This window comes from Phascolarctos cinereus, unplaced genomic scaffold, assembly GCF_003287225.1.
Source record: "Phascolarctos cinereus isolate Bilbo 61053 unplaced genomic scaffold, phaCin_HiC Scaffold_3;HRSCAF=262, whole genome shotgun sequence".
In the NCBI taxonomy this organism is placed as follows: domain Eukaryota; kingdom Metazoa; phylum Chordata; class Mammalia; order Diprotodontia; family Phascolarctidae; genus Phascolarctos; species Phascolarctos cinereus.
Genome location: NW_027555736.1, coordinates 238,593,651 through 238,617,610, shown reverse-complemented (window position 1 = coordinate 238,617,610; position 23,960 = coordinate 238,593,651). Strand labels below are relative to the sequence as shown.

The window sequence follows — 23,960 nt, the reverse complement described above, 5'->3', positions numbered from 1 at the left end:
ATCACCTCAGAAAAGAGATCCCAAAATAAAAACTCCAACGAACATTATAGCCAAATCACAGAACTATCAAGTCAAGAGGAAAATGTTGCAAGTGACCAGAAAGAAACAATTCAAATATTGGGAAGCTACAATCAGGATCACAAAGGACTTGACAGCTGCAACATGAAAGAATTGGAGGTCATGGAACATAATATTCTGGGGGAAAAAAGGAGCTAAGACTACAACCAAGAATCACCTAACCAGTGAAATTAAGCATAATACTTCAAGAGAAAAAATGGTAATTTGATGAAATAGACAGATTTCAAGCTTTCATAAGGAGACCAAATTGAGCAACAACAAAAAAAACCCAATCTCTAATATCAAGACCCAAGAGAAGCCCAAGCCCAAGAGAAGGGAAAAAGGGGAAGAGGGAAAAGAAAACATAAGGGATTCAATGTAACTGAACAGTTTTTATGCCTACACGGGAAGATGATACTTGTAATTTTCAAAAATTGTGCCACTAATAGTACAGTTAGAAGGAATATACATAGACAGAGGGTACAGGTATAAGGTGAAACATAAAAAAACTTAAGGAATGAGAAAGAGAAGTACACTGGGTGTAGAAGAAAGGGAGAGGTAGAATGGGGTAAATTATTTCACATGAGGAGCCATGAAAAACCTATTACAGTAGAGGAAATGGGAGGGTGAAAAACCTATTACAGTGGAGGAAATGGGAGGGTGGGTGATGAGCACCACTTGAACCTTATTCTCATCAGTATTGGCTCAAAGAGGGAATAATTTACACAATCAGTTGAATATAGAAATCTATCTTACCCGACAGGAAGATAGGAAGGGGGGAGATTAAGTAAAAGGGTGGCAGGGGAGGACTGACAGAAGAGAGGGCAGACTGGGGAAGGTGGTGGACAGAAGCAAAATGCTGGTGAGTTAGAAAGGGTGAAAGGAGACAGAGGACACACAGCAGGAAAAATAGGATGGAAGGAAATACACAGTTAGTAATTATAACTGTGAATGTAAATGAGATGAACTCTCCCATGAAATGGAAGCAGATAGGAGAATGGATCAAAAACCAGAATCCTACACTATGTTGTTTACAAGAAACAGAGAGACACATGCAGAGTAAAGGTAAGGGGCCAGAGCAGAATCTTTTATGCTTTAGCTGAAGTAAAAATAAAGCAGAGATAGCAATCCTAATCTCAGACAAAGCAAAAGCAAAAATAGGCCTAATTAAAAGAGATAAGAACAGAAACTACATCTTGCTAAAAGGTACCATAAACAATGAGGTAATATTAATACTAAACATATATACACCAAGTGGTATAGCATCCAAATACTTAAAGGAGAGCTTAAGTGAATTATAGGAAGAAATAGACAAGCAAAACTATACTAGTGGGGGGGGACCTCAATTGTCACCTTTCAGAACTTGATAAATCCAATCAAAAATATACAAGAAAGAAACTAAGAAAGTGAATAGAATGTTAGAAAAATTAGATATGACAGACCTCTGGACAAAATTGAATGGGAACAGAAAGGAATATACCTTTTTCTTAGCAGCACATGGCACCTACATGAAAATTGACCATATTTAGAACAGAAAAACCTCAAAATCAAATGTAGAAAGAAATGTTCAATGTATTCTTTTCAGATCATAATGAAATAAAAATTAAATTCAACAAAGGGCAGTGGAAATACAGATTAAAAATTAATTGGAAGCTAAATAATCTCATCCTAAGGAATAAGTGGGTTGGGGCAGTGAGGTGGCACAGTGGATAGAGCACTGGCCCTGGAGTTAAGAGGACCAGAGTCCAAATCCGACTTCAGACACGTAACACTTACTAGCTTATAACTCTGAGCAAGTCACTTAACCCCAAATGCCTTGCTCAAAAAAAAAAAAAGAATAAGTGGGTCATAGAACAAATCATAGAAACAACCAATAACTTCATTAAGGAGAATGACAACAATGAGACAAAATCCCAAAATTTATGGGATGCAGCCAAAGCAATACTTAGGGGAAAATTTATTTCTCTAAATTCTTACATCAACAAAATAGAGAAAGATCAGATCAATGAATTGGACATGCAACTAAAAATACCAGAAAAATAACAAATTTTAAATCTCCAATTGAACACCAAATTGGAAATCTTGAAAATCAAAGGTGAGATTAATAAAATTAAAAGTTAAAAAAAAAAAAACAGCTCTTGCACTAATAAATAAAAGTAGGACCCAGTTTTATGGAAAAAAAACCCAATAAGATAGATAAGCCATTGGTTAATTTGATTTAAAAAAAGAAAGAAAATCAATTATCCAGTATCAAAAACAAAAAAAGATACAATCACCACCAAAAAAGAAGAAATTAAAGCAATCATTGGGAAATATTTTGCCAATTATATGCCAATAAATCTGACAATCTGAGCAAAATCATGAATATTTATGAAAATATTAATTACCTAGATTAACAGATCAGGAAATAGAATGCTTAAATAACTCCACCTTCGAAAAAGAAATTGAACAAGCCATTAATGAACTCCCTAAGAAAAAGTGCCCAGGGCCAGATTGGTTCAAAAGTATATTCTACCAAATGTTTAAAGGACAATTAATTTCAATATTATATAAACTATTTGGAAAAATAGGTGTGGAAGGAGTCCTGCCAAACTCCTTTTATGACACAAATACGGTGTTGATATATACACCAGGAAGAGCTGAAACAGAAAAAGAAAATTGTAGACCAATTTCCCTAATGAATATTTATGTAAAAATGTTGAACAAAATACTAGCAAGGCAATTACAGCAGTATATCACAGAGGTTATACACTATGATCAGGTGGGATTTATACCAGGAAGGCAGGGTTGGTTCAATATTGGGAAAACTATCAACGTAATTGATCATATCAATAACAAACCAATAGAAATCATATGCTTATCTGAATAGATGCTAAAAAAAAGTTTTTGACAAAATATAACACTCATTCTATTAAAAACAGTAGCGAGCATAGGAATAAAGGGAATGTTCCTTAAAATGATAAGCAGTATCTATCTAAAACCATCAGGAAGCATTATTTGTAATGGGGATAAGCTAAAAGCCTTCTCAGTTCAATCAGGGTGAAGCAAGGATGCCCATTACCAACAATATAGTACTAGAAATATTATCTCTAGCAATAAGAAAAGAAAAAGAAATAGAAGGAATTAGAATAGGCAAAGAAGAAAGAAAACTATCGCTCTTTGCTGAGAATATGATGGTATACTTAGAGAAGCCTAGAGAATCAACTAAAAAGCTATTGAAATAGTTAACAACTTTAGCAAAGTAGCAGGATACAAGATAAACCCACATAAATCACCAGCATTTCTTTATATGACCAATAAAGCCCACTAGCGAGAGATAAAAAGAGAAATTCCATTTAAAATAACGATAAACAATATAAAATACTTGGGAGTCTACCTGCCAAGACAAACCCAGGAACTATGTGAACACAATTATAAAACACTTTTCACACAAAAAAGATCTAAACAATTGGAAAAATATTAGTTGCTCGTGGGTAGGCCAAGCCAATATAATAAAAACGTCAATTCTACCTAAGTTAATTTACTTATTCAGTGTCATACCAATCAAACTACCAAAAAACTATTTTATAGAGCTAGGAAAAATAACAACAAAATTCACCTAGAAGAACAAAAGATCAAGAATATCAAGGGAATTAATGCAAAAAAAAATACAAAGGAAAGTGGCCCAGCAATACCAGATCTCAAACTATATTATCATCAAAACCATATGGTATTGGCTAAGAAAGAGAATGATGGATCAGTGGAGTGGATTAGGTACACAAGAAGCAGTAGTAAATGGCCATAGTAACCTAGTGTTTGATAAACCCAAAGATCCCAGCCTTTGGGATAAGAATGCACTATTTGACAAAAACTGCTAGGAGAACTGTAAAACAATAGTGCAGAAACTGGATATAGACCAATATCTCACAATATATACCAAGATAAGGCCAAAATGAGTACATGATTTAGACATAAAGGGTAATACCATAAGCAAATTGGAGGAGCAGGAATAGTCTACCTGTCAGATCTAAGTCTATGGAGAAGGGAAGAATTCATGACCAAACAAGAGATAGAGAGCATTATAAAACATAAAATAGATAATTTTGATTATATTAAATTAAAAAGATTTTGCATAAATAAAACCAATGCAACCAAGATTAGAAAGAAGCAGAAAGCTGGGAAACAATCTTTATAGCAAGTGTCTCTGATAAAGGCTTCAAATCTCGGACATATGGAGAACTGAGTCCAATTTATGAGAATACAAGTCATTCCCCAACTGATGAATGGCCAAAGGATATGAACAGGCAGTTTTCAGATGAAGAAATCAAAGCATCTATAGGCATATGAAGAAGTGCTCTAAATCATTTTTGATTAGAGAAATGCAAATTAAAACAACTCTGAGGTACCACCTTGTGCCTATCAGATTGGCTAATATGGCAAAAAAAAAAAGGGAAATGATAAATGTGGGATTTAATAAATGAGAGGAGGTGGGAAAATTGGGACACTAATGCACTGTTTGGTGGAGTTGTGAACTGATCCAACCATTCTGGAGAGCAATTTGGAGCTATGCCTAAAGGGCAACCAAACTCTGTCTACTCTTTGATCCAGCAATACCACTACTAGGTCTGTATCCCAAAGAGATCATACAAATGGGAAAAGGACCCACATGTAATAAAAATATTTATAGCAGCTCTTTTTGTGGTGGCAAAGAATTGGAAATTCTTTGGAAATTGAGGGGATGTCCATCACTTGGGGAATGGCTGAATGAGTGGTGACATATGAATGTAATGGAATACGATTGTGCAATAAGAACTGATGAGCAAGCAGATTTCAGAAAAACCCAGAAAGACATGTACAAACTGATGCAAAGTGAAATGAACAGAACCAGGAAAACAGCGTACACAGTATCAGCAACATTGTATGATGATCAACTATGAATGACTCAGTTCTTCTCGGCAATACAATCATTCAAGAGAAGTGTAAAGGATTCATGAAGGAAAATGCTTCCCACATCCAGATAAAGAACTGATGGACTCTGAATGCAGATCAAAGCATACTTTTTCATTTACTTCATTCTTTTCTGTGTGTCTTTTGATCTGCTTCTTCTTTCACAACTGTGACTAATATGGAAATATGTTTTATATGATAGCATATGTATAACCTATATCAAATTGCCTACCATTTTTGGAAGAGGGGAGGGGAGGGAGAAAACTTTGGAACTCAAAATCTTGTAAAAATGAATGCCAAAAATGGTCTTGACATGTAATTGGGGGAAAAAATAAAATACTGTTTTTTTTAAAAAGAGTACATTGCCCAGAAGGTAGCAGTTTCCATTGGTTAAAAAAAAAGTTTTCTCACCCAAGAATTCCCTTTTACAATGAAATCACAGGCCTGGTTCCTATCTCTAGCTTATTTTAGAAATCAAGACCTCATTTGTATTGGTGGCACCACTAATTATGTGGATTCTGAGGAGAAAAAAAAAAGGTCTCTCTTTATTGGAAGAAAAATCTGCCATTGTCATTCCCTTGGATGAACAGTTTAATGACTTTGAGGGCATAGCTATAAATAGCTTTCCAAAATAGCTGTACCAATTCTCAGTTCCACCAATAATGTATGTGTGTGTCTTTTCCCCTAAAAGCCTCCCAACACTCGTTATTTTCCACTTTTGTCAAGGGGTTCTCCTGCTCCATAGAGGAAACTGGGAGATAAAGAGATTTGTTCATTGAAAAAAAATTATTAAAAAAAAAGTCTGCCCTTGTATTTTTTCAAGTAGGAAAACTAACACCTGAAATTCTTGAAGCCCTTTAGCTTGAATTCCCGGGAGAACATTTTTACAATGATGAACAGACCCTGCCCTCTCTCTTCTCATGCTTCTTGTACGTAACCATCTCTGCCTCAAAGGTGGCCTGTACAGTGTCTTGAGGGCTCAGTACGGAGTTTTAGGAGGACTGGGACTGCCTTGGACACTTACTGAGCCCTTTGACCCTGGGAAAGTCAACCTCTCTTTGCTTTTGGATCATTTCAATCATGTCCAACTCTTTGTGAGCCCACCTGGGATCTTGAGAAAGATACTGGAGAGATTTGCTACTTCCTTCTCCAGTTCATTTTACAGGCAAACAGGGTTAAGTGACTTGCCCAGGATCACACAGCTAGGAAGTGTCTGAGGCCAGATTTGAACTCAGGGACTCCAGGCCTGGCGTTTTATCCACAGCTCCACCCCTCTAAACCTCAGTTTCATCATCTTTAAAATGGGGATAATAGTTCTTACTTCCCAATGTTGTTGTGAGGGTCAAATCAGAAAATGTGGTTAAGGCAAATCTTGAAACTCTACACAAATGTAATTGGCTATCATTAATGTCTTTAGCCAAGACTGTTAATAGTTGAACCCTTTTGAAAAAGAGAATGAGAGAATAATAATAAAATGAAAAGAAACCATAAATTAAATGACTAACAGCTTTGAAAGCAAGAAGCAGCAACAAAAGCGAGCTGGAACAAGGATCACATCTGGCAGTACAGGGCAGTCTCACAGGCAGATCAAACCTTGGGTCTTTTTTTTTTCTTTTTTCTTTTACTTGTAATTTGGAGGAGTGTGTCTCATTCCTGCTGATCCAGCTGTTTGCTGGGGTCCTAGTAGCAGCAGGGCTCAGGGGGGCAATCTCCCTCTCCTCAGGAGGTCTCTGCACATAGGAGTTGTGCCTGCATCAGAATTTGCTCACAAGGGACAGACATTAATCCCTTCTATCCAGAGACATCAATGATTGTAGCAAATACAAGGGGAAGGTGGCAAGACAGAGCAGTATCACGAAGTTCCGTTCTCACTCAGAATTGCCAAAAGACAAATTTTCTTCTTCCCATTAGAATATAGTGGGAGATGATATGATAGGCATGGTATAATTAGAAACTACAAGCAGATGGATCTCAAACAGGTTTAGGGCCAGAATCAAAAAGCTTTAATGCCAACATGGCAGATCTCCAATGGAGTTACCCAGGGACAGAGGGTTTGTTTCATACTGTTTAACCTATCTAGTAACATGCTAACAGCTAGGTGGTGCAGTGGATAGAGTGTCGAACCTGGAGTCAGGAAGACCTGAGTTCAAATCCAACTTATACTTACCTGTATAACCCTAAGAAAGTCACTTAACTGTTTGCCTCTATTTCCTCATCTGTAAAAGGAGCTGGAGAAGGAAATGGCAAACCACTCTCTTTGCCAAAAAGACTCCAAAAGGGGTTACAAAGAGTCAGACGTGACTGAAAAACAACTGAGCAAAGTAATATGCTTGCAGGTAGGTGATGCAGTTGACCTGCACACCAGGGCTGGAGCCAGGAAGCCCTGAGTTTAAATCTAGCTTCAGACACTGTATGACCCTGGGCAAGGCACTTAACCTCCATTTACCTTAGTTTTCTCATCTGTAAAGTGGGGATAATAATAGCACCTAACTGAGGTAAGGATCAAACGAGATAATAATCGTAAAGCACTTAGCCCTGTGCCTGGAACATAGTAAGCACTACACAAATGTTAGGATTAGCATGCTCGTCAGATCTGCAGAGGGCGAAACTGGGAGGATATAGCAAACATACTAGATGACAGAGTTAGGATCCAAAATTACCTTGACAATGGGGCAGCTAGGTGGTGCAGCAGATAGAGCAGCGGCCCTGAAGTCAGTAGGACCTGAGTTCAAATCCGGCCTCAGACCAAACACTTGACACTTACTAGCTGTGTGACCCTGGGCAAGTTACTTAGCCCCAATTGCCTTTAAAAAAAAAAGGCAAAATTACCTTGACAAGCTAGAGCATGGGACTGAATTTTAAAAGACAAAATTGAATAGGGATAAATAGAAAGAATCTAGGAAACCAACTTCACAAATCTAGACAGGGGAAATTAGAGAGAAATTTATCAGGAAAAGATAAGGGGTTTTTAGTTGATTGGAAGCTCAATAAATCAGCAATGTGATGTGGCAAACAACGATATTCATAACAAGCCAAATGCCCCTTCAGGCTGTACTGTGAGGCCTAGCTTCCAGGACAAAAAAAAAGAAAGGGAGACCTTTATTTTGCACCAGTTAGGTCATATTAGAAACACTGTGTTCACTTCTGGATTCCACAGGTGAAGAAGGGCATGGATAGACTTGGAGAAGGCACAGAGAATGGTAACCAGGATGGTGAAGCTTTTGAATCCGTATCATATGAGGAATAGTTGAAGGAGCTCAGTATGTTTGGTCTGAAGAAGAAAAGCCTGAGGAGAGAGGGGAGGGAGGATACAACAGCCGTCTTGAAGTATTTGAAGAGCTGACATGTAGAAAAGGATTAGATTTTTCCTTTTGTGCCTGGAGGACAGTGGGTAGAAGTTGGAAAGAAACATATTTAGCTTTGATGTCAGGAAAAATGTCTAGGCAGTTACAGGTGTCTCTAAGTGAAGAGGCTGCCTCAGGAGGTAGTGGGCATTAGCAGTCTCCCAGCGGAGGCTGGATGACCGTTTGTCAGGTATGTTACACTTGAGGGATTGCTTTTGGGTGCAGGTTGGAGATGGCCCTGGGGATGCCTTCCAGCTCTGAAATTCTGTGATTTTGTGTGAGCAAATGAAAGAAGTAGGTCTATTTTGAAGGAACAAGTCGATGAGGCAATGTGCCATACTGCTCAGAGAACTAGCTTCAAAGTCTGGAAGACCTGGCTTCAAGACTGACTTCAAATCATATGTCAGAGAAAATCATTTAACCTTTTCGTATTCTAGTTTGAGACTCTAAATTACAGAGATGCCCATTGCATTGGAAGAGGGAGTTCCCTCTCTCAGGAGTACCCCATACAAATTGCAGATTCAAGTCTACTCTATCTGAATTCAATAGGAAGGTTACTCCCCAAATCACTTCATAGTAAGCCACCCTTTTTCTTTTTTTTAAATCTTCTTTTATCATGATTTTGACAAACATCAAAAATACATTTCCATATACAAAAAATAGAAAAAGAAGATTGTATGTGAAAACTTTGGTTTTAAAGAAAAAATACAAATATGTATAATAATAATAATGGTTAATGCATAATAGCATTTACAACTGTGCTAAGTATTTTACAATTATGATTTCATTTCATTCTTACGACAACCCTGAGAGGTAGGTGCTATTATTATTCCCATTTTATAGTTAAGGAAACTGGGGCAACCAGAGGTTAAGTGACATATCCAGGGTCACACAAGTAGTAAGTATCTAAGACTAGATCTTCTCTGACTCCAGTACCAGTGTACTATCCTCTGTGTCATCTAGCTGCCCCATATACATAATACACGTATATATATGCATGTGTGTATATCCATAATAAACATAAGAGCTAGCATGTCTATGCACATAACAAATATAGCAGGCAACATTTAGTACTGTTCATAGTGTTTTCTCTTTGAATTGGTAGCTCTGGATTTGGCTATGCTATTCTTTGCTATATTCTATTTGGGGTTTCTTTCAGGAAGTGAATGGTGGATTCTGTTTTTATTTTTCCTTCAGCTTCTGAGAGATCTGGGCAGCTTTCAATGATGATTTCTTGAAATATGTATGTGATCATTTGGTCATTGTTTTCAGGTGATCCAGTGATTCTTAAATGATCTCTCCCTGACCCATCTTTTCAATGTTTTGGTAGTAGATATCTTATATTTTCTTTTATTTTTCCCACAGTCTTTTGATTTTGTTCTTGTCTCTTGGAGTCACTTGTTTGCTTCATTATACTTTTCAAAGAATCCACAACTTGAGTAAGATTTTCTATCATTTCTTCAAAGCTATTTATTTTCCTTTCAGTTATTTTTTTTCCTCCAGAACTCTTATTGTATTTTTTTTTTCCCTCCAAGGCTCTGCTTGTAGGTATTGTAATTATTCTCTTCTTCTGACTTTGCCTTTTAGGCATTTCAATGCATAGTATTTCCCTATTTTGTTTAGCATCTTCTGTTTAGCTAGTATCTCCAGCCTTAGTTTTCTGGCTGTGATTTTGTGCCAGGGCAGTCTCTGCCTCCTCCTGAGTAGCAAGGCCCTGTTTGGTCTTATCCCGGGTGCTCCTGGCATTGGCTTCCACCTTCCCTGGCTTAGCTGTGCTCAGAGCACTGGCTGACTTCAAAACACTTCCTCTGCCCTCCTTTTCCCACCCCAGCATTCCTGGTGGAGATTTCAGACCTTCCCTTGCCCCTCCCAGCCTGCTAGCTTTTCAGGAGTCAAGTATTCCTGGAATGTTCCTGGTCAGGACACTGACAAGTTTCAAGCCCATTTACCTGAGCTGGTGCTGGCTTTGCTGGAGGGATTCCTCTCTCAGAATCTATAGGCTTTTGGTTTTTTGTGCAGTAGTGGGCTGATAGAGGAGCTTCCTGGTTTTCCTCCCTTGCTCCCTTTGGATTCCTTGAACATTATTTGATCTGATGCCCTTTTTAGAGCTTTGCTGGAATATATGTGGGAGATTTGGGCTTCTCTATGTTCATGTTGCTGTTTAAATGAAAGTCTTCCTTTTAATTAACAAAAATAAATCTTACATTTAACAAAGGTAAAGGTCTCATTTGAAAACAACTTTGCGCTTTCCTTCTTTCTGTGCCTATGTGATTTGACGGATACCACGGCAACATGATTTTGTGACACACCAGGGAAAAGGCTAAAGAGAAAATTTGGTGTTTTCTCCATAATACGGGGGAGAAGCAATTCTGATAGATCTCTCTGTAGTTTGAAACATTGGATTACATTTAAAAAATAAGTTTGAAACCACTGACTCTGTATTCCACATAGCCACTGTAGAATAAAATTATTCCCAAAAGAGATAATTCAGAAGGCATAAAAATAATCCACACCAGCTAATTTGATCTATCTCACTAGGATTCTCTACTTTTAATGGGACTCAAGATTAAAAAAAAAGATTACTGACAGATTCTAAAATTGCAGCTTTTCCACAGGCAAATAATAATAATAAAAAATAGTGATGACAGTATACCAGGTGTGAGAAATGGGATTGCACAAACAGATCTAAGAGAGGACAATTCTGGGTGCCCTGACCAATACATCTAAAATTTAATACATCAACAAGCTTTTATTAAGTAACTGCTATATGCCAGGCACTGTGGATACAAGGACAAAAATAAAAGTCTTTATCTTCAAGAAACTTACATTATTTAGGGAAGACTTACCTACATAAATATATATCTTTATATACAAAATAACACTTTTCAGGGAAGTCAAGGGTGAGAAGAATCAGAATTCATGTAGGAGGTGTTTAAGCTATTTTTATGGGAACAAGGCCTTCTAAGAAGTAGAGGCGAAGAGGAAATGCATTCTAGGTAGATGGGAAAGCCTGTACAAAGGCACGGAGGTGGGAGATGGAGTGTTATATGTGAGAAACAGCAAAAGGGCCAGTTTGGTTAGACATTATAGTGTGTGAAGGAGAGTAATATCTAACAAGGCTGAAAGGGTAGGTTGGAGCAAAAAGAAATGTCAAAGAGGAGTTTCTATTTGATCCTAGGGGCAGTAGGGAGCCATTTGAAATTATTGGGTAGGGGAATGACATGATCAGATCTATGCTTTACTAAAATCATTTTGGCAATTATGTGGAGGGCGGAGTAGAGAGGGAAGAGTCTAAAAGGCAAGGAGACAAAACAGGAAGCTATTGCAGTAGTCTAGATAGGAGGGGATAAGGGCCTAAACTAGGCTGCTGGCTATATGAGTTGAGAGAAGAAAACTGACGTGAGATGTTGTAGAGGTAGGAATGACAAAAATTTTAAACTGCATAGATATATGGAGTAAGGGAGTGTGAGGAGCTGAGGAAGACATCCAGATGACAGAAGGATGATGGTGTCCTCGAAGGAAACAGGGAAGTTAAGAAGAGGCATAGGTTTTGGGGAAAAGTGCAATGAGTTGCACTGAATACATTGCGCTTCAAGAGAATTATGGGTCATTCAATTTGAAATTCCAGTGCAGCTGGTGATGTAAGACCAGGGCTCACGAAGATACCAGGGCTGGACATATAGATCTGGAAATCATCTGAATAGAAATAATAGCTAAATCCACGTGATTGATGAGGTTGCCAAGGAAGAGACAAGGGAAGAAAAGAGAAGGCCTGGAACAGAGCCTTGGGGAGCAGCCTTAGTTACGTGGCTCTATCTCTTGTCAAAGCTATGAGGACCGAATAGTAACTGACATCAATTAGTTAAAACTTAGTAATTCTGCTTTTAGGTTTCAGTCCATTAAGAGAGAACTAATGCCGTTCCCAGTGTTCCTTGCATCCTAATTATGGTTAGGAATAATATTGCGGGTGGGGACAGGGAATCTTGATTTATTTTAATACTTTATTAGTTCTCACAACTCTTGCTAGCAGCTATGGGACCAGAGTCCAAGATAGCTAAAATACCTTTTTCCAGAAATACGTGACCTTGTGTACACTGAGGCCCGTTCTTTTCCTCTCTCCTCCTCATGATATTGACAGGAATCTCTCCTCCTTCACTCCTTCCCAAAGGGTCTTTGCATGCACAAGGGTCCACCATGTCCCAACCTCTTTTGTTCAACCTTATGTCATCACTGACGCACATATGACCAAACAAACTTTAGGGAGCCTCTGTTGCCTCAGCAAAAACTCACCATGCTTGCATATCAAATGGCTCAATTTTCCAAATCACTTTTGGGTTGGTATTCTTGGCGTTTTCTCAGGTATAGCCCCCTTCCTGCTGATGTGAGTGAGTCTAGCCTGAATCTGTACTCCAAGTATTCTTTTTGTCTGCTCATGTTTCCTGAGATTTAAATGTTCATTAAAAAAAATAAGGCAAGACAGTTCTTTAAGGTAACTATAGCTAACCAACGTTAAGTTCTAAAACTGGACAGAGCTATCCTTGAAGATGGACTAACTCCACCCCATCAACCCTCTTCCTTATTGCCCTCTCTACTCCTTTTTCACTATTCCCGGACATGGCAGCTTTAACACCCCTTGGTTCTTGGTACAACTCATGTTAGCATTGCTTTATGACCCAAACATTGATACAGGTGTCCAGAAATGTGCTTACACTCCTATACTTTTCCTTAATGCTTTTTTTTCCCATTCAAAGTATTTTTAAAATCTTAAAACTTTTATGTCAGTTATTTTTTTTTCAATAATCAAGCATTTGTTTTTTTCTTCTTCCTACCTATCTTCCCCTTTTCACTAGAGGATAATGGGGGGAGGGGAAGAGGGCAGGAAGAGAAAAAAGCAAAGCCCTTGTAACGAACATTTATCCAGGAGAGAAAAATAAATTCTGATATCGGTTTTGTCCAAAAACTTATATTGCCACTTAGTCCAGCAACCACTTCCTGTAAGGAGGTGGTGGCAATTTTTATTACTGGTCCTCTGGAATCCTGACTGATCATTGTGTTGATCAGACTTTGCAAGTCTTTAAAAATGTGTTCATCTTTTACAATGCTGATGTTATAGTATAAATTGTTCTCCTGGTTCTGCTCACTTGTCTGCATTAGTCCACATAAGTCTTCCTAGTTCTCTCTGAAACCATCTCATCATTTCTTATAGCACTAGAGTATTTTACTACATTCATATACCATAATTTGTTCAGTCATTCCCTAATTGATAGGCATCCCCTTTACAGTTTCTAGCTGTCATTACAAAAAGAGCTGCTATAAGTATAAGTAGATCTTTTCCTCTTTCTTTGAATCCCTTTGAGTGCCTGATAGCGGTACTGCTGTGTCAAAGGGTATGCACAGTTTAGTTAGTTACTTTTGCCGCATAATTCCAAATTGCTTTCCAGAATGGCTATTGTTATTGTTGAGTCATTTCAGTCATGTCTGACTCTCTGTGAACCCATTTGAAGTTCTAGGCAGATACTAGAGTGGTTTGCCATTTTCTTTTCCACCTTATTTTACAGACGACAAACTGAGGCAAACAGGGTTAAGTGACTTGCCTAAGGTCACATAGCCAATAAGTGTCTAAGGCCATATTTGAATACAGGTCCTGACCTCAGGGCCAACACTCTATCCACTGTACTACTTAGCTGCCCCAGTGAAAGGCTGTACCAATTCACAGCTCTACCAATAGTTCATCAATGTGCTCAAGCTATTTTTAGAAGGGAAGAATAGTTCTAAGTAAAACCAGGAAACCAAATAACAGTGCATTAGTTTCCCTGGAGGGGTTTTTAAAAAGCATTCTCAAAATAGTTGACTGATTTAAATGTTATCCCTCCAACATCTTGTTAAGAAGAAACAGCTTCTTTGCAGGATTCCAAGGTTTTAAAAAAAATATGTCAGACTGTTCAGAAAAGACTGTGTTTGTATTTTGACGGATCTGCAGTCTTGTGCACAGTGGAATTCCCTTTAATGGTACAGTCTGCAGCTTATCCATGCCTCTTATTTTGTATAATTCTTATCCATGTTCTCCCCTAAATTCTTTAAAAGTTATCCAGTACCACTAGAAACCTTTGTCTAAGTCTTACTATTTCACGGGCCCCTATTAACTTACCATGGAAATTCAGAGGCATATGATTTTATACATAGCAGTCAGTATTCATAAATACAAAAGGGCTTCCTATGTGGGACTTTGTGGCAGTAAGCTGAAAATTCTGTCCAACATCACAGAAGGATGGTTCCGTCTCTTCAAGCACCATCTGTATCGAATAATAATACCCTTTTGGGTCTCATGCAGCTTCATTTGATGAGAAGAAAAAAACAAGTTTGTTCACAACTACTTTATTTCCTCATTTTAATAGAATGTAATCACCATCAAGACCATTCCAAAAGTCTGAGGGATCAAAGTATGAGTGTGCCTCAATCTGATATCCTTGGCAAGGAATAAAGCTTTGGTAAACATTGAAGAAAGCAAAGCAGATCCACGCTTTAACTTCTATCCGGAAGATCAGTTCATTGATGTGACATTCTCCTCCTTTATCATGGTTGTTTAAATAGGCACAAACCTAGAAATGGAGGGGTCTGAAATCAATCAGAGAATTTGAAAATGCAGAAAAGATTTTGAAAATGGCTCCAAAACTTCCTGCTCTAGAATTAGGTTTCTTGGGACCACTGATGACTACCACCACCAGACACATAATGTGTATGATGCTGACAAACATTTGCTTTGTAAACACTGGAATACTACGTGAACATGAGCTACCATTATTTGCTGAAGAAAAATCCAGGGATAAAATAGACTAGGAGAAGATTATTTTACTGCAGGGCCCTTAATTCATTTCCTCATTTCTGTCAGATTACTTCCTTCTTCCTTTCATCTTTGCACAGGCTTTGAAAGTGTTGCTATTCTGCAGTGTGTGTGTAAGGCGGAAGAGAGGCAGTACATGCTCACAAAATATACTGCTATGCAATTTAACCTTGTGACAAATGAAAAACCATTGCCTTATCAATTGTAATACATATTGCAATACGTATCTTCTGGAAGACTGGTGAGCAAATTCACTGGCAGCTCCCTTTAAAAAGAAACTCTGCTCTGAACTCTTCTGAAAAGCAAAAAAGTGCCCCCCTTAATACATCATTTTCTTAAGTTCAGTTTCTAAAGAGGAGTACACACAATGGATCATGACAGGAAAAGTACTGCGTGGGGGAATGTGGTGAACAAACACTTTAATTGTTCTGCTTTCTAGGTATCTGCCCCTGCTACCATTTCCCCCCTTTTCCCCACTTCTGTAGCCTGGGCAAGATCTATGCTCAACTAGTATTAGGGCAATTGTTTTTGGCTTGACTATAATCCGGGGAACCTAGCAGAGAAAGGGACCAAAGACAAGATGGGCAACCCCAGCATTTTCAGGGAAAATTGATCATATTTGTATCTAGTTTTAGCAATTCCATCCTGGTGAAAGTCTACACGCTGTAATGCCTTGCTTATACAATTAATTTTAAAATTCAGATTCTTCCCCCTACAAAAAATTAAAAGCCTATTTTAATTTCTCAGATTAGGGCAAAAGATTCTTTTCTACGTCTCAAGCAAATCATTTACTCTGGAAGAATATTATATAAATAAGATAGGTGGTGAGTCATCTACAAAGGAAATAATAATAAACATACTAACATCTTGAAACACATAAAATATTACTGAATGCTGCCACACCTAAATTCTGTGAACCTGTGGGTTCTTTCTGTATGAAATAAAATGAAAATATATAGCTGCAAAGTTGAGTTAGTAATGAGTTTGCAAGCATTAAAATCAGAGGTTCACAGTGACAGCAGGTCAATACTTAAAAAAAAATAACTCATGAAAAGCATATATGTATAACCAATGGGAGTCATTTCTTTATTGCATTTTGCCATTTAAAAAAAAATGTACAATCTCATAACATATCCATCATGTTTTTTGCTTGCTACACTAAAAACAGCCTTGTACCTAATGACTAAATTGTTCCAATTACTAAGCTCAGAAGGCTAATGACACATATTTCAGTTTACAAATTATTACACTCTTCTTTTTTGGCATTAATTAAAAAATCTTTAACACACACACCATGACATATACTTAAGTTTACAAATTACGTTCTTCCTTTTTTGGCATTAATAAAAAAAAATCTTTAAAGTACATACTTGAGAGAAAAGTGGCTACTTACACCAGCACCAATCTAAAAGGAGCCTTTCTACAATGGCACAAGAAATTACCTGCACACAGACTTCTGGGGAAGAAACCATAAGAGAAATGGCAAATTCAGCCCAACAAGGTGGTCACCCTAAAGTGAGAACGATCTGAATGGTAAGAGGAACAAAGCACTGGCAAACCTGCTCCTTTCGAGATTGTTTACGGCCCCCAATTTGATTCTATCTACACTTGTCTATTCTTTATGCCATTAATTCATGCACAGGCCATTTTAAAATGCCAGTTTCCTCAATCCAATCAGACCAAATTGCTTCTGTCATAAATAAAAATATAAATAGAGGCACTTTAGTTAAAGAAAAAACCAAAATTATCTCAATATGCATGCCCTCCCCACCCCACCCCCTCTTACCCCTTAATTTTTAAGCAAAGTCTTTGAGCTGCACCTTTAAATCAGCATGTTTGCAAATACTTGGAAACTAAGCGTGTGGGTATGCTCAGTCTTTGCTTGGTATTTATTACTGCTTTATCCCCTAGTCAGAGTTTTACTTACAGTGCGTAGAAAATTGCTAAGTTGCAATAAGGAAAACATGTATAAACCACAGCTCTTGATAACTCTCAGAACAAAATTTCACAGCTTTCACACAGCACAGACACCTCACTGTCTGTGCTAAGAATCATAGTTTATGCAAATTATTTTTAAACAGCATGTTTGTTATACAGTACATGTGAGAAAATGGCATCCTGTCCCCACTAGGAATCCCCTTTACATGATATACTCATTTTAGGGCCCAAGAAAATTTAGTGCAACAGGACAAACTACTCTTTCCACAGGAAAACCAACCATAGCAGTACTGATGGAAAAACAAAAAAAAATTTAACCACTGCCCCCCAGACAAATAAATAAAACAAAAAGTAGTAACAGTCCTCCTCATATAATGTATAACTTAAGGATATTAAGGGTTGCTACATTAATGGTGAGCATCCATTTTTTTTTTATTTTCCAATTTTCTTTGTTTTTTATTAATTTCTCCCTGAGAGGTTTACTTTTTTTTTGGACTGAAATTTTACAGGTAGCTTTACTTACAAAAAATTCAAAATGACAATATATAAATAGCAAACCACTTCAAACGTACACAGAGACAAATAGGTCTTGGCATCTCAATTAGCAATGTTGACATTTTGTGCATTGGTTAAACACGGCCTTTAGTTTTGACCTACATTTACGGAGGATGCAGTTCGTCCCATTGAATACAACATGGAATACACAACAAAACAACTTTAGGATCTCTGTTCCCTTCAGAGAATTCCTCTTTTCTGGTCTTGGGTAGAAAATTTTTGTTTGGGGGGGGAAAAGTTTAAATGCATTTTTGTGTTGTTGTAGCGATAAGCACGTTCTGGTGACCTCATTCTTCAACAAGAGCATAGGTTGCAAGTTAGAGAAACTGAATTGTTTTCAAAAGCAATTTAAAGGAATCATCACGTTGTAGAACTCAAAGGAACCAGAGCAGGGGCACAGATGATGTTCAAGTTTTGAATATTTTAAAAAAAAAAAGTTTTCCACTTGATGGTCTACATGATTCAGTTTGTGTGCAAGGCATTCCTAACAAACATTATCCCCTAGGTATTCCTAGTAAACAGACTGTATCCTCACACTGACTTTGGATACACAAGACTGGTCCTCGCAGTCACTTCGGAGGATGTACCAACATCAAATTATCAAAAGTCAAAACCCATTTGAAATCTAGATTCTTCAGCACTAGTTATACTAGCATGAAGAGTTTCAAAGTATATCAAGTGTGGAAACTATAAAATGATTCTTAACACTTTTTTCGTTCTCCTTTTTTTTTAAACTATAAGGAATGTCTCTGTTGTTTTTCTCAGTAGACAATGTTGTGCTTCTGAACAGTCACCAGCATTAAGCAAAGAAAAATAAAGTCATACTCAACGTGAATGTACATACGTGTACTTGTAGTACACAGAACACAAACATACTTGTCTCCAGTCACTCCCACAAAAGACCTCTTTGTACATTTTATACATACATACATACATACATACAAACATACATACATACACTTTCATTCACAGATGGGAAAAAAAGGACAGCCACCGTTTGGATTGCAAGGCAGTGTAATGAAAAGTTCTAGCCACTTCAAAAGACTGCTTAATGAGCTTTCCAAAAAATGTAAAAGGAAAATTTAGAAATTGAGTTTTGTGACTGGTCTCTCCCGGCTGCTGTCTGTCACCTGGTTGGTAATGCGCTTGCGATTCCGTTTTAATTTAGAAAGGTCTTTGTCAAAAACTTCGCCTGAGCGTAGAGCTGAAACAAGGTCGTCAAACTCTCCTCCTTCTTCACAGTTCTCTTTTGTCTTCCTTGCCTTGCGTTCTTTTTCACGCTGTTCTTTGAGCTGTTAAAAGGAAGGAAGGAAATAAGTATTTATTAAATGCCTACTGTGTGCCAGGCACTGTACTATGCACTTTACAAATATTATCTCATTTAATTCTCACAACAACCTAGGAGGTAGGTTCTCTTATTATCCTCATTTTGCAGTTAAGGAAACTGAGGAAGGCAAAGGTTAAGTGATTTAATCACTAATACGTATCCGAGGCTGAATTTGAACTCAGCTCTTCCTGACTCCAATCTCAGCACTCTATCCACTGCGCCACCTTAGCTGCCCCTTAAAAAAATCTTTTTTTTTAAATTTTGAAGGGTATGTATTTTTTTTTAGTATTTTATTTTTCCCCAATTACATGTAAAACAATTTTTAACATTCATTTTTAAAACTCTGAGTTCCAAATTCTCTCCCTTCTTCCCTCCCCACTCAGAAGGCAAGCAATTTGATATAGGTTATACATGTGCAGTCATGCAAAACATTTCCATATTAGTCATGTTGTAAAAGACAACATAGACAAAAAAAAACCAAGAAAAATAAAGAAAGTTAAAAAAGTATGCTTCAATTTGTATTCTTTTTCTGGGTATGGATAGCATTTTTCATCATAAGTCCTTCAGAGTTGTCTTGGATCATGGTGTTTCTGAGAATATTCTGAGAATGATTAGGTCGTTCACAGCTGATCATCTTACAATATTGCTGTTATTTTGTACACGATACATGTCACTTTGCAACAGCTTTTGTAGGTCTTTCCGCGTTTTTTTCTGAGAGCATCAAGCTCATCACTTCTTATAGCACAATAACATTTTATCACCATCACAAAAGGGGTATGTATTGTATTTGAATTTTGAAGGGTAAGTATGAATTGTATTTTGAAGGGTAGGATTAAATTAATTTGTTTTCCATTTTCAATAGAGATGAGAATAAACGAAATCTTTTGATGCACTAGATACATCAGCTATGGACAGCTATTGCTGCTAAGCACCTCTAAGCTAGGGAAAAGGAGCACTGTGATACAGACAAGGTCTTATGAGAAGTCTGGGGCAAAACATAGATAACAATGAAAATAGTAAATTCCTTATTTTCTATGTATAAGTTGGATCTCATCAGTGGTAATTAAGAAAAATTTTTTACTACTCATTTAAGAATTAGGGAACTGTCTTGGAACATGAGTAACACATTTTTTTTTTAACCACTGAACAGATCAAAAATAGTACAGGTTTTTTTCTTTTAAGGTAAAGGGCTGAATTATATGGACATCAGATACTAGTTGCCGAAACAGCCTTCTCAAAGCAAAGATCTTCAATTGTTCTTGTCATATATCCCTTCAGTTTTTTTCCAGATTATATTATTCTTTTCCTTTCAAGTCTCTCTGGTCATCCCGTAAGAATATCTGGTGGGTGATAGGGGAGAGGAAGATGGCGCAGAAAATTCCTCTTACCTGTGCTTCCATACGAGCTCGACGCTCTTCTTCCTCCTTTCTTTTCCTCATATTTTCATTCTCTTGTTTGGCTTCGGAGACAGCTTGAAGGAACTGGTCGAAGATTCCGAAGAACTCATCTGGCTGTATTTTGCCTGCTTCTTCCCCAAAGTGCTTCACTGCCTTCGTAAACTGCGAGAAGGGAGGATGAAGGTGATTGGAAAGGTAGCAAGACAAGTCCAATAATAGTATCACTGGAAAGAGTGAGCTTGCTCATTCACATGCTCTTCTACCTGAATAATCTGATGAAGTGAAGTGAGCATAACCATAACCTTCTGAAAAACATGTTGGTTATAACTCCAATGTGAAAGCTTCAGTCTCTAACTCATATTTTCTTATTTTTGTATATTTGACCCCTGTACTAGGGTTGTACTGGGGGGAGAGGGAGCAGGGTTGAGTTTTTCATCATTGTTAACTCCAACATTAGCATTAGTAGCCTAGCAGACATTTAATAAACATTTGTTGATTTCAGGGTATCTAACAGTTTTTGGAACCTTCTACACTTTGTTTCAGTGGAATATCCATTACTCAACCCAATGTTTAACTTGATGGATTAAATGAATGGGTTTTTATTAACTAAATATATATAAAAAAAGAAGCAGAACAGGGTGGGACAGAACATTAAGGTATCATAAAATGAATAGGGAAGGGAATAAGCATTCATATAGACTCTTATTATGTGCCAAGCACTGTATCAAGGGCTTTTTGATAAAAAAAAAAATTATGCCATCTGATCCTCACAAGCAACCCTGTGAAGTAGGTGCTATTACGATCCCCATTTTGCAGTTGAGGAAACTGAGGCAAACAGAGGGGAAGTGAGTTGCCACTGGTCAGATAGCTCATACGTATCTGAGGCCAAATTTGAAGTCAGGTCTTCCAGACTCCAGACCCAGTACTGTATCCACTGCTCCATCTAGCAGGCTATAGCAAAAACAGCAGGAGTACTAGCTACCATAGCTAGTGGGCATGGCTTGGATGAAGACCCAATAAGAGAGACTGAGAAAGAATGGTAAACCAGGAGGAAAATCAAGAGAGCACAGGGTCATGAAAACCAAAAGAGGAGTACCAGGAGTAGAAAGCCGTCAGTGTTAAACGCTGCAGAGAGGTCATTTAATTAGAACATAGAAACTTGGCCTTGGAAAAAAGCTAACATAATGTATCTCCCTCCCTTCACTGCAGAGGTGGGGGAAAAAGGTATGGAATATTATATATATTGTCAGTTGCTTTTTTTCCTTCCTTCTTTTTAAAAAATTCTATGTTATAAAGGATAACTCCCTAGGAAGGAAGCTGGTCATCTGTTTCATGTTTGGAAATGAACACGATTTAAAAAAAAAAAAAAGAAATCAATAATATATATTAAAGCCATCACCAAAAGGAAAAGAAAAAAAAACAAAACAGAAAAATCACTTTGTTCAAACATGACACCCATTTCCATTTCTGAAAAAATTCAAGGATGCATCAAGATAGGAATAGGCAATCTATGGCTGAGTCATTAAAGTATTAGAGTTTAGTAACTTCTAGCAGTGCTGAATAACCTTTTTTATCTATCTAGTAATCCCAGTACTGAGAAGCGTATGTCTGTTTTAGGTGCAGAATATTGTGGGAATCTGGGTCCAAACCCAAAGTCACACATCCACTCAAAAGCTGGTCCTGTGGATTTGGTGTTGTTTCTTTAAAGATTAACTCCTCCGTTGTCTCCTGCCCAGTTGCTTTTCATCGTACTCCAGGGCAGCAAGAACCATCTGAGCGCGCTAAGTTGGCCCTGGCACACACAGGGTTTGTAGGGGGTATGCAATGGAAATTGAAGCTGGAGGCATGGCTGCTGACACTAGCTAATTTCAAAATGTGTGTCTGAGGAGTCAATAGACAGCATTTAGTCAGCTGGTGCTGACAGCAGCCTTGTGACAGGCGTGTAGTGCAGTGGAACAGGACTGGGCTTCATCTGAAGACCCAGATTCCAGGCCCTGCTCTGCCATTACCAGTTGTGTGACCCAGGGCAAATCTCTTTACTCTCCAAGGCTTATTTTCTTTCTTCCAGCTCCAAATCCTTAGACCCTTTGCAAAGTTAGCTTTATCTTGTCTTATCTAATTCTAATTATCATGAAGATCAGTCATAGATAACCATTTTCTAATTCAGGGCTTGCTTCTTAAACTTTTCCCACTTGGGACCCCTTTTTTGGTTGGCATTGTGCGGCCTGAGGGCATGCTCAGTGCAAGATGGGCATGCTTTGGGTTCAGAACCAAGGCTGCAGGGAAGTTGCACAATGCAACACAGGTAAGCGCTGCCAGACACACCTCAGATTGTTTGATTTTGAATTAATTTTTGGTCGTTGTGCATTCAGAAGCCTTTTACTGTTGCCAAATTTTTTGTGAGCCCATATAGGGCTGTGACCCACAGTTTAAGAAGTGCTGCATCTAGTTCACCAGGCCCCAATATTATCTTCCTCCTTTACTAAAATTCTACTCTGATTTCTCATCTTGGTATGAAGGTAGCTCTGGATTCTTAAAGGCTATGCCCACAGGGTTAAAACTACACCAAGCTGAAAAAGCTTTAAGAACGAGAATAGTTGGGACTGACTCACATGACTGACATAATTTTATAACAGGTGATTATTATCATATATACTTTCTCATTCCTCTCTAGGCTATGCTCCAGACTTCCTCTATCATTCCCCAGCTCTTCAGTGCTGGAATCCACACATTGGAAGTACTCTCTGCCCCTGTGAACTCTCTCTCTGACTGGATGGCTCCTCCTAGAACCTGTATTTAAGGAGGATGCACAAGCATGATGTAGTTCATTCTTATCCAGCCTGCACTCTGAAGACTTCCACTCCATTCCCCAGCCTGGTCACCCCAATCCCCTAACCCCTACCTAGGCACCTTTATTTCCCTTCTTCAGCTTCCTTTTATGTGTGGTCTTCCCCTATTAGAATGCAAATTCCTTGTCTTTCTTTCTACTGGTATTTGTATTTCTGGACTAGTGCTCAGCAAATAGCAAACTTTAATAAATACTAATTGACTGACTGATGTGAGTTAAACAGTCTTCCTCCCCTCCACAGTTTGGGAGAGTCTCCTGGAGTTTGGCTGTGAAAGGGAGTAGAGGTTATAGGACAAGAGATCGAGGGGGTGGCATTAAAGATTTTTTTAAGAATGGAGGTTTGGGCATGCTTGTAGGTAGTAGAGAGGAAATCATTAGATAAGAGTTTCAAGATTAGAGTTTCAATGGAATCTATTGGTACTGTTGATAATATTGAAATATAGTTATGAAAAAAATTTTTTAATCGAGTTCATGGACCCCAGGTTAAAAATGCTTGCTCTAAAGTGACTAAGGGAAAAATGAACATAGCATTAAAGTTGTTTTAAGTTGCTTAGAGCCTTCAATCTACAGAAATAAAAAAAATGCCAGTGAAGCTCTTTCCTCTAATTACTGACTTCAGGCCTGAAAATGAAACCGATCTAAGTGGTATAAGTCTATCGATTTAGGCAAAGAATCAATTGCCACTTTTCTTCCTGCCTCATGGCATTTGGATCCCATTTTTGTCCCT

General features: G+C 37.9%; 1 protein-coding gene across 1 annotated transcript in view; it reads right to left on the bottom strand.

The window, feature by feature from the left end:
• Nucleotides 1-16,227: 16,227 nt before the first annotated feature.
• The window catches only part of DAAM1 (dishevelled associated activator of morphogenesis 1), a 207,742-nt gene continuing 200,009 nt past the window's right edge, over nucleotides 16,228-23,960 (bottom strand). The window contains 2 exon segments of the mRNA XM_078151516.1: nucleotides 16,228-18,953; nucleotides 20,377-20,547. Of these exon segments, the coding sequence (XP_078007642.1) occupies nucleotides 18,744-18,953; nucleotides 20,377-20,547 (381 nt within the window). The 3' untranslated portion in view covers nucleotides 16,228-18,743.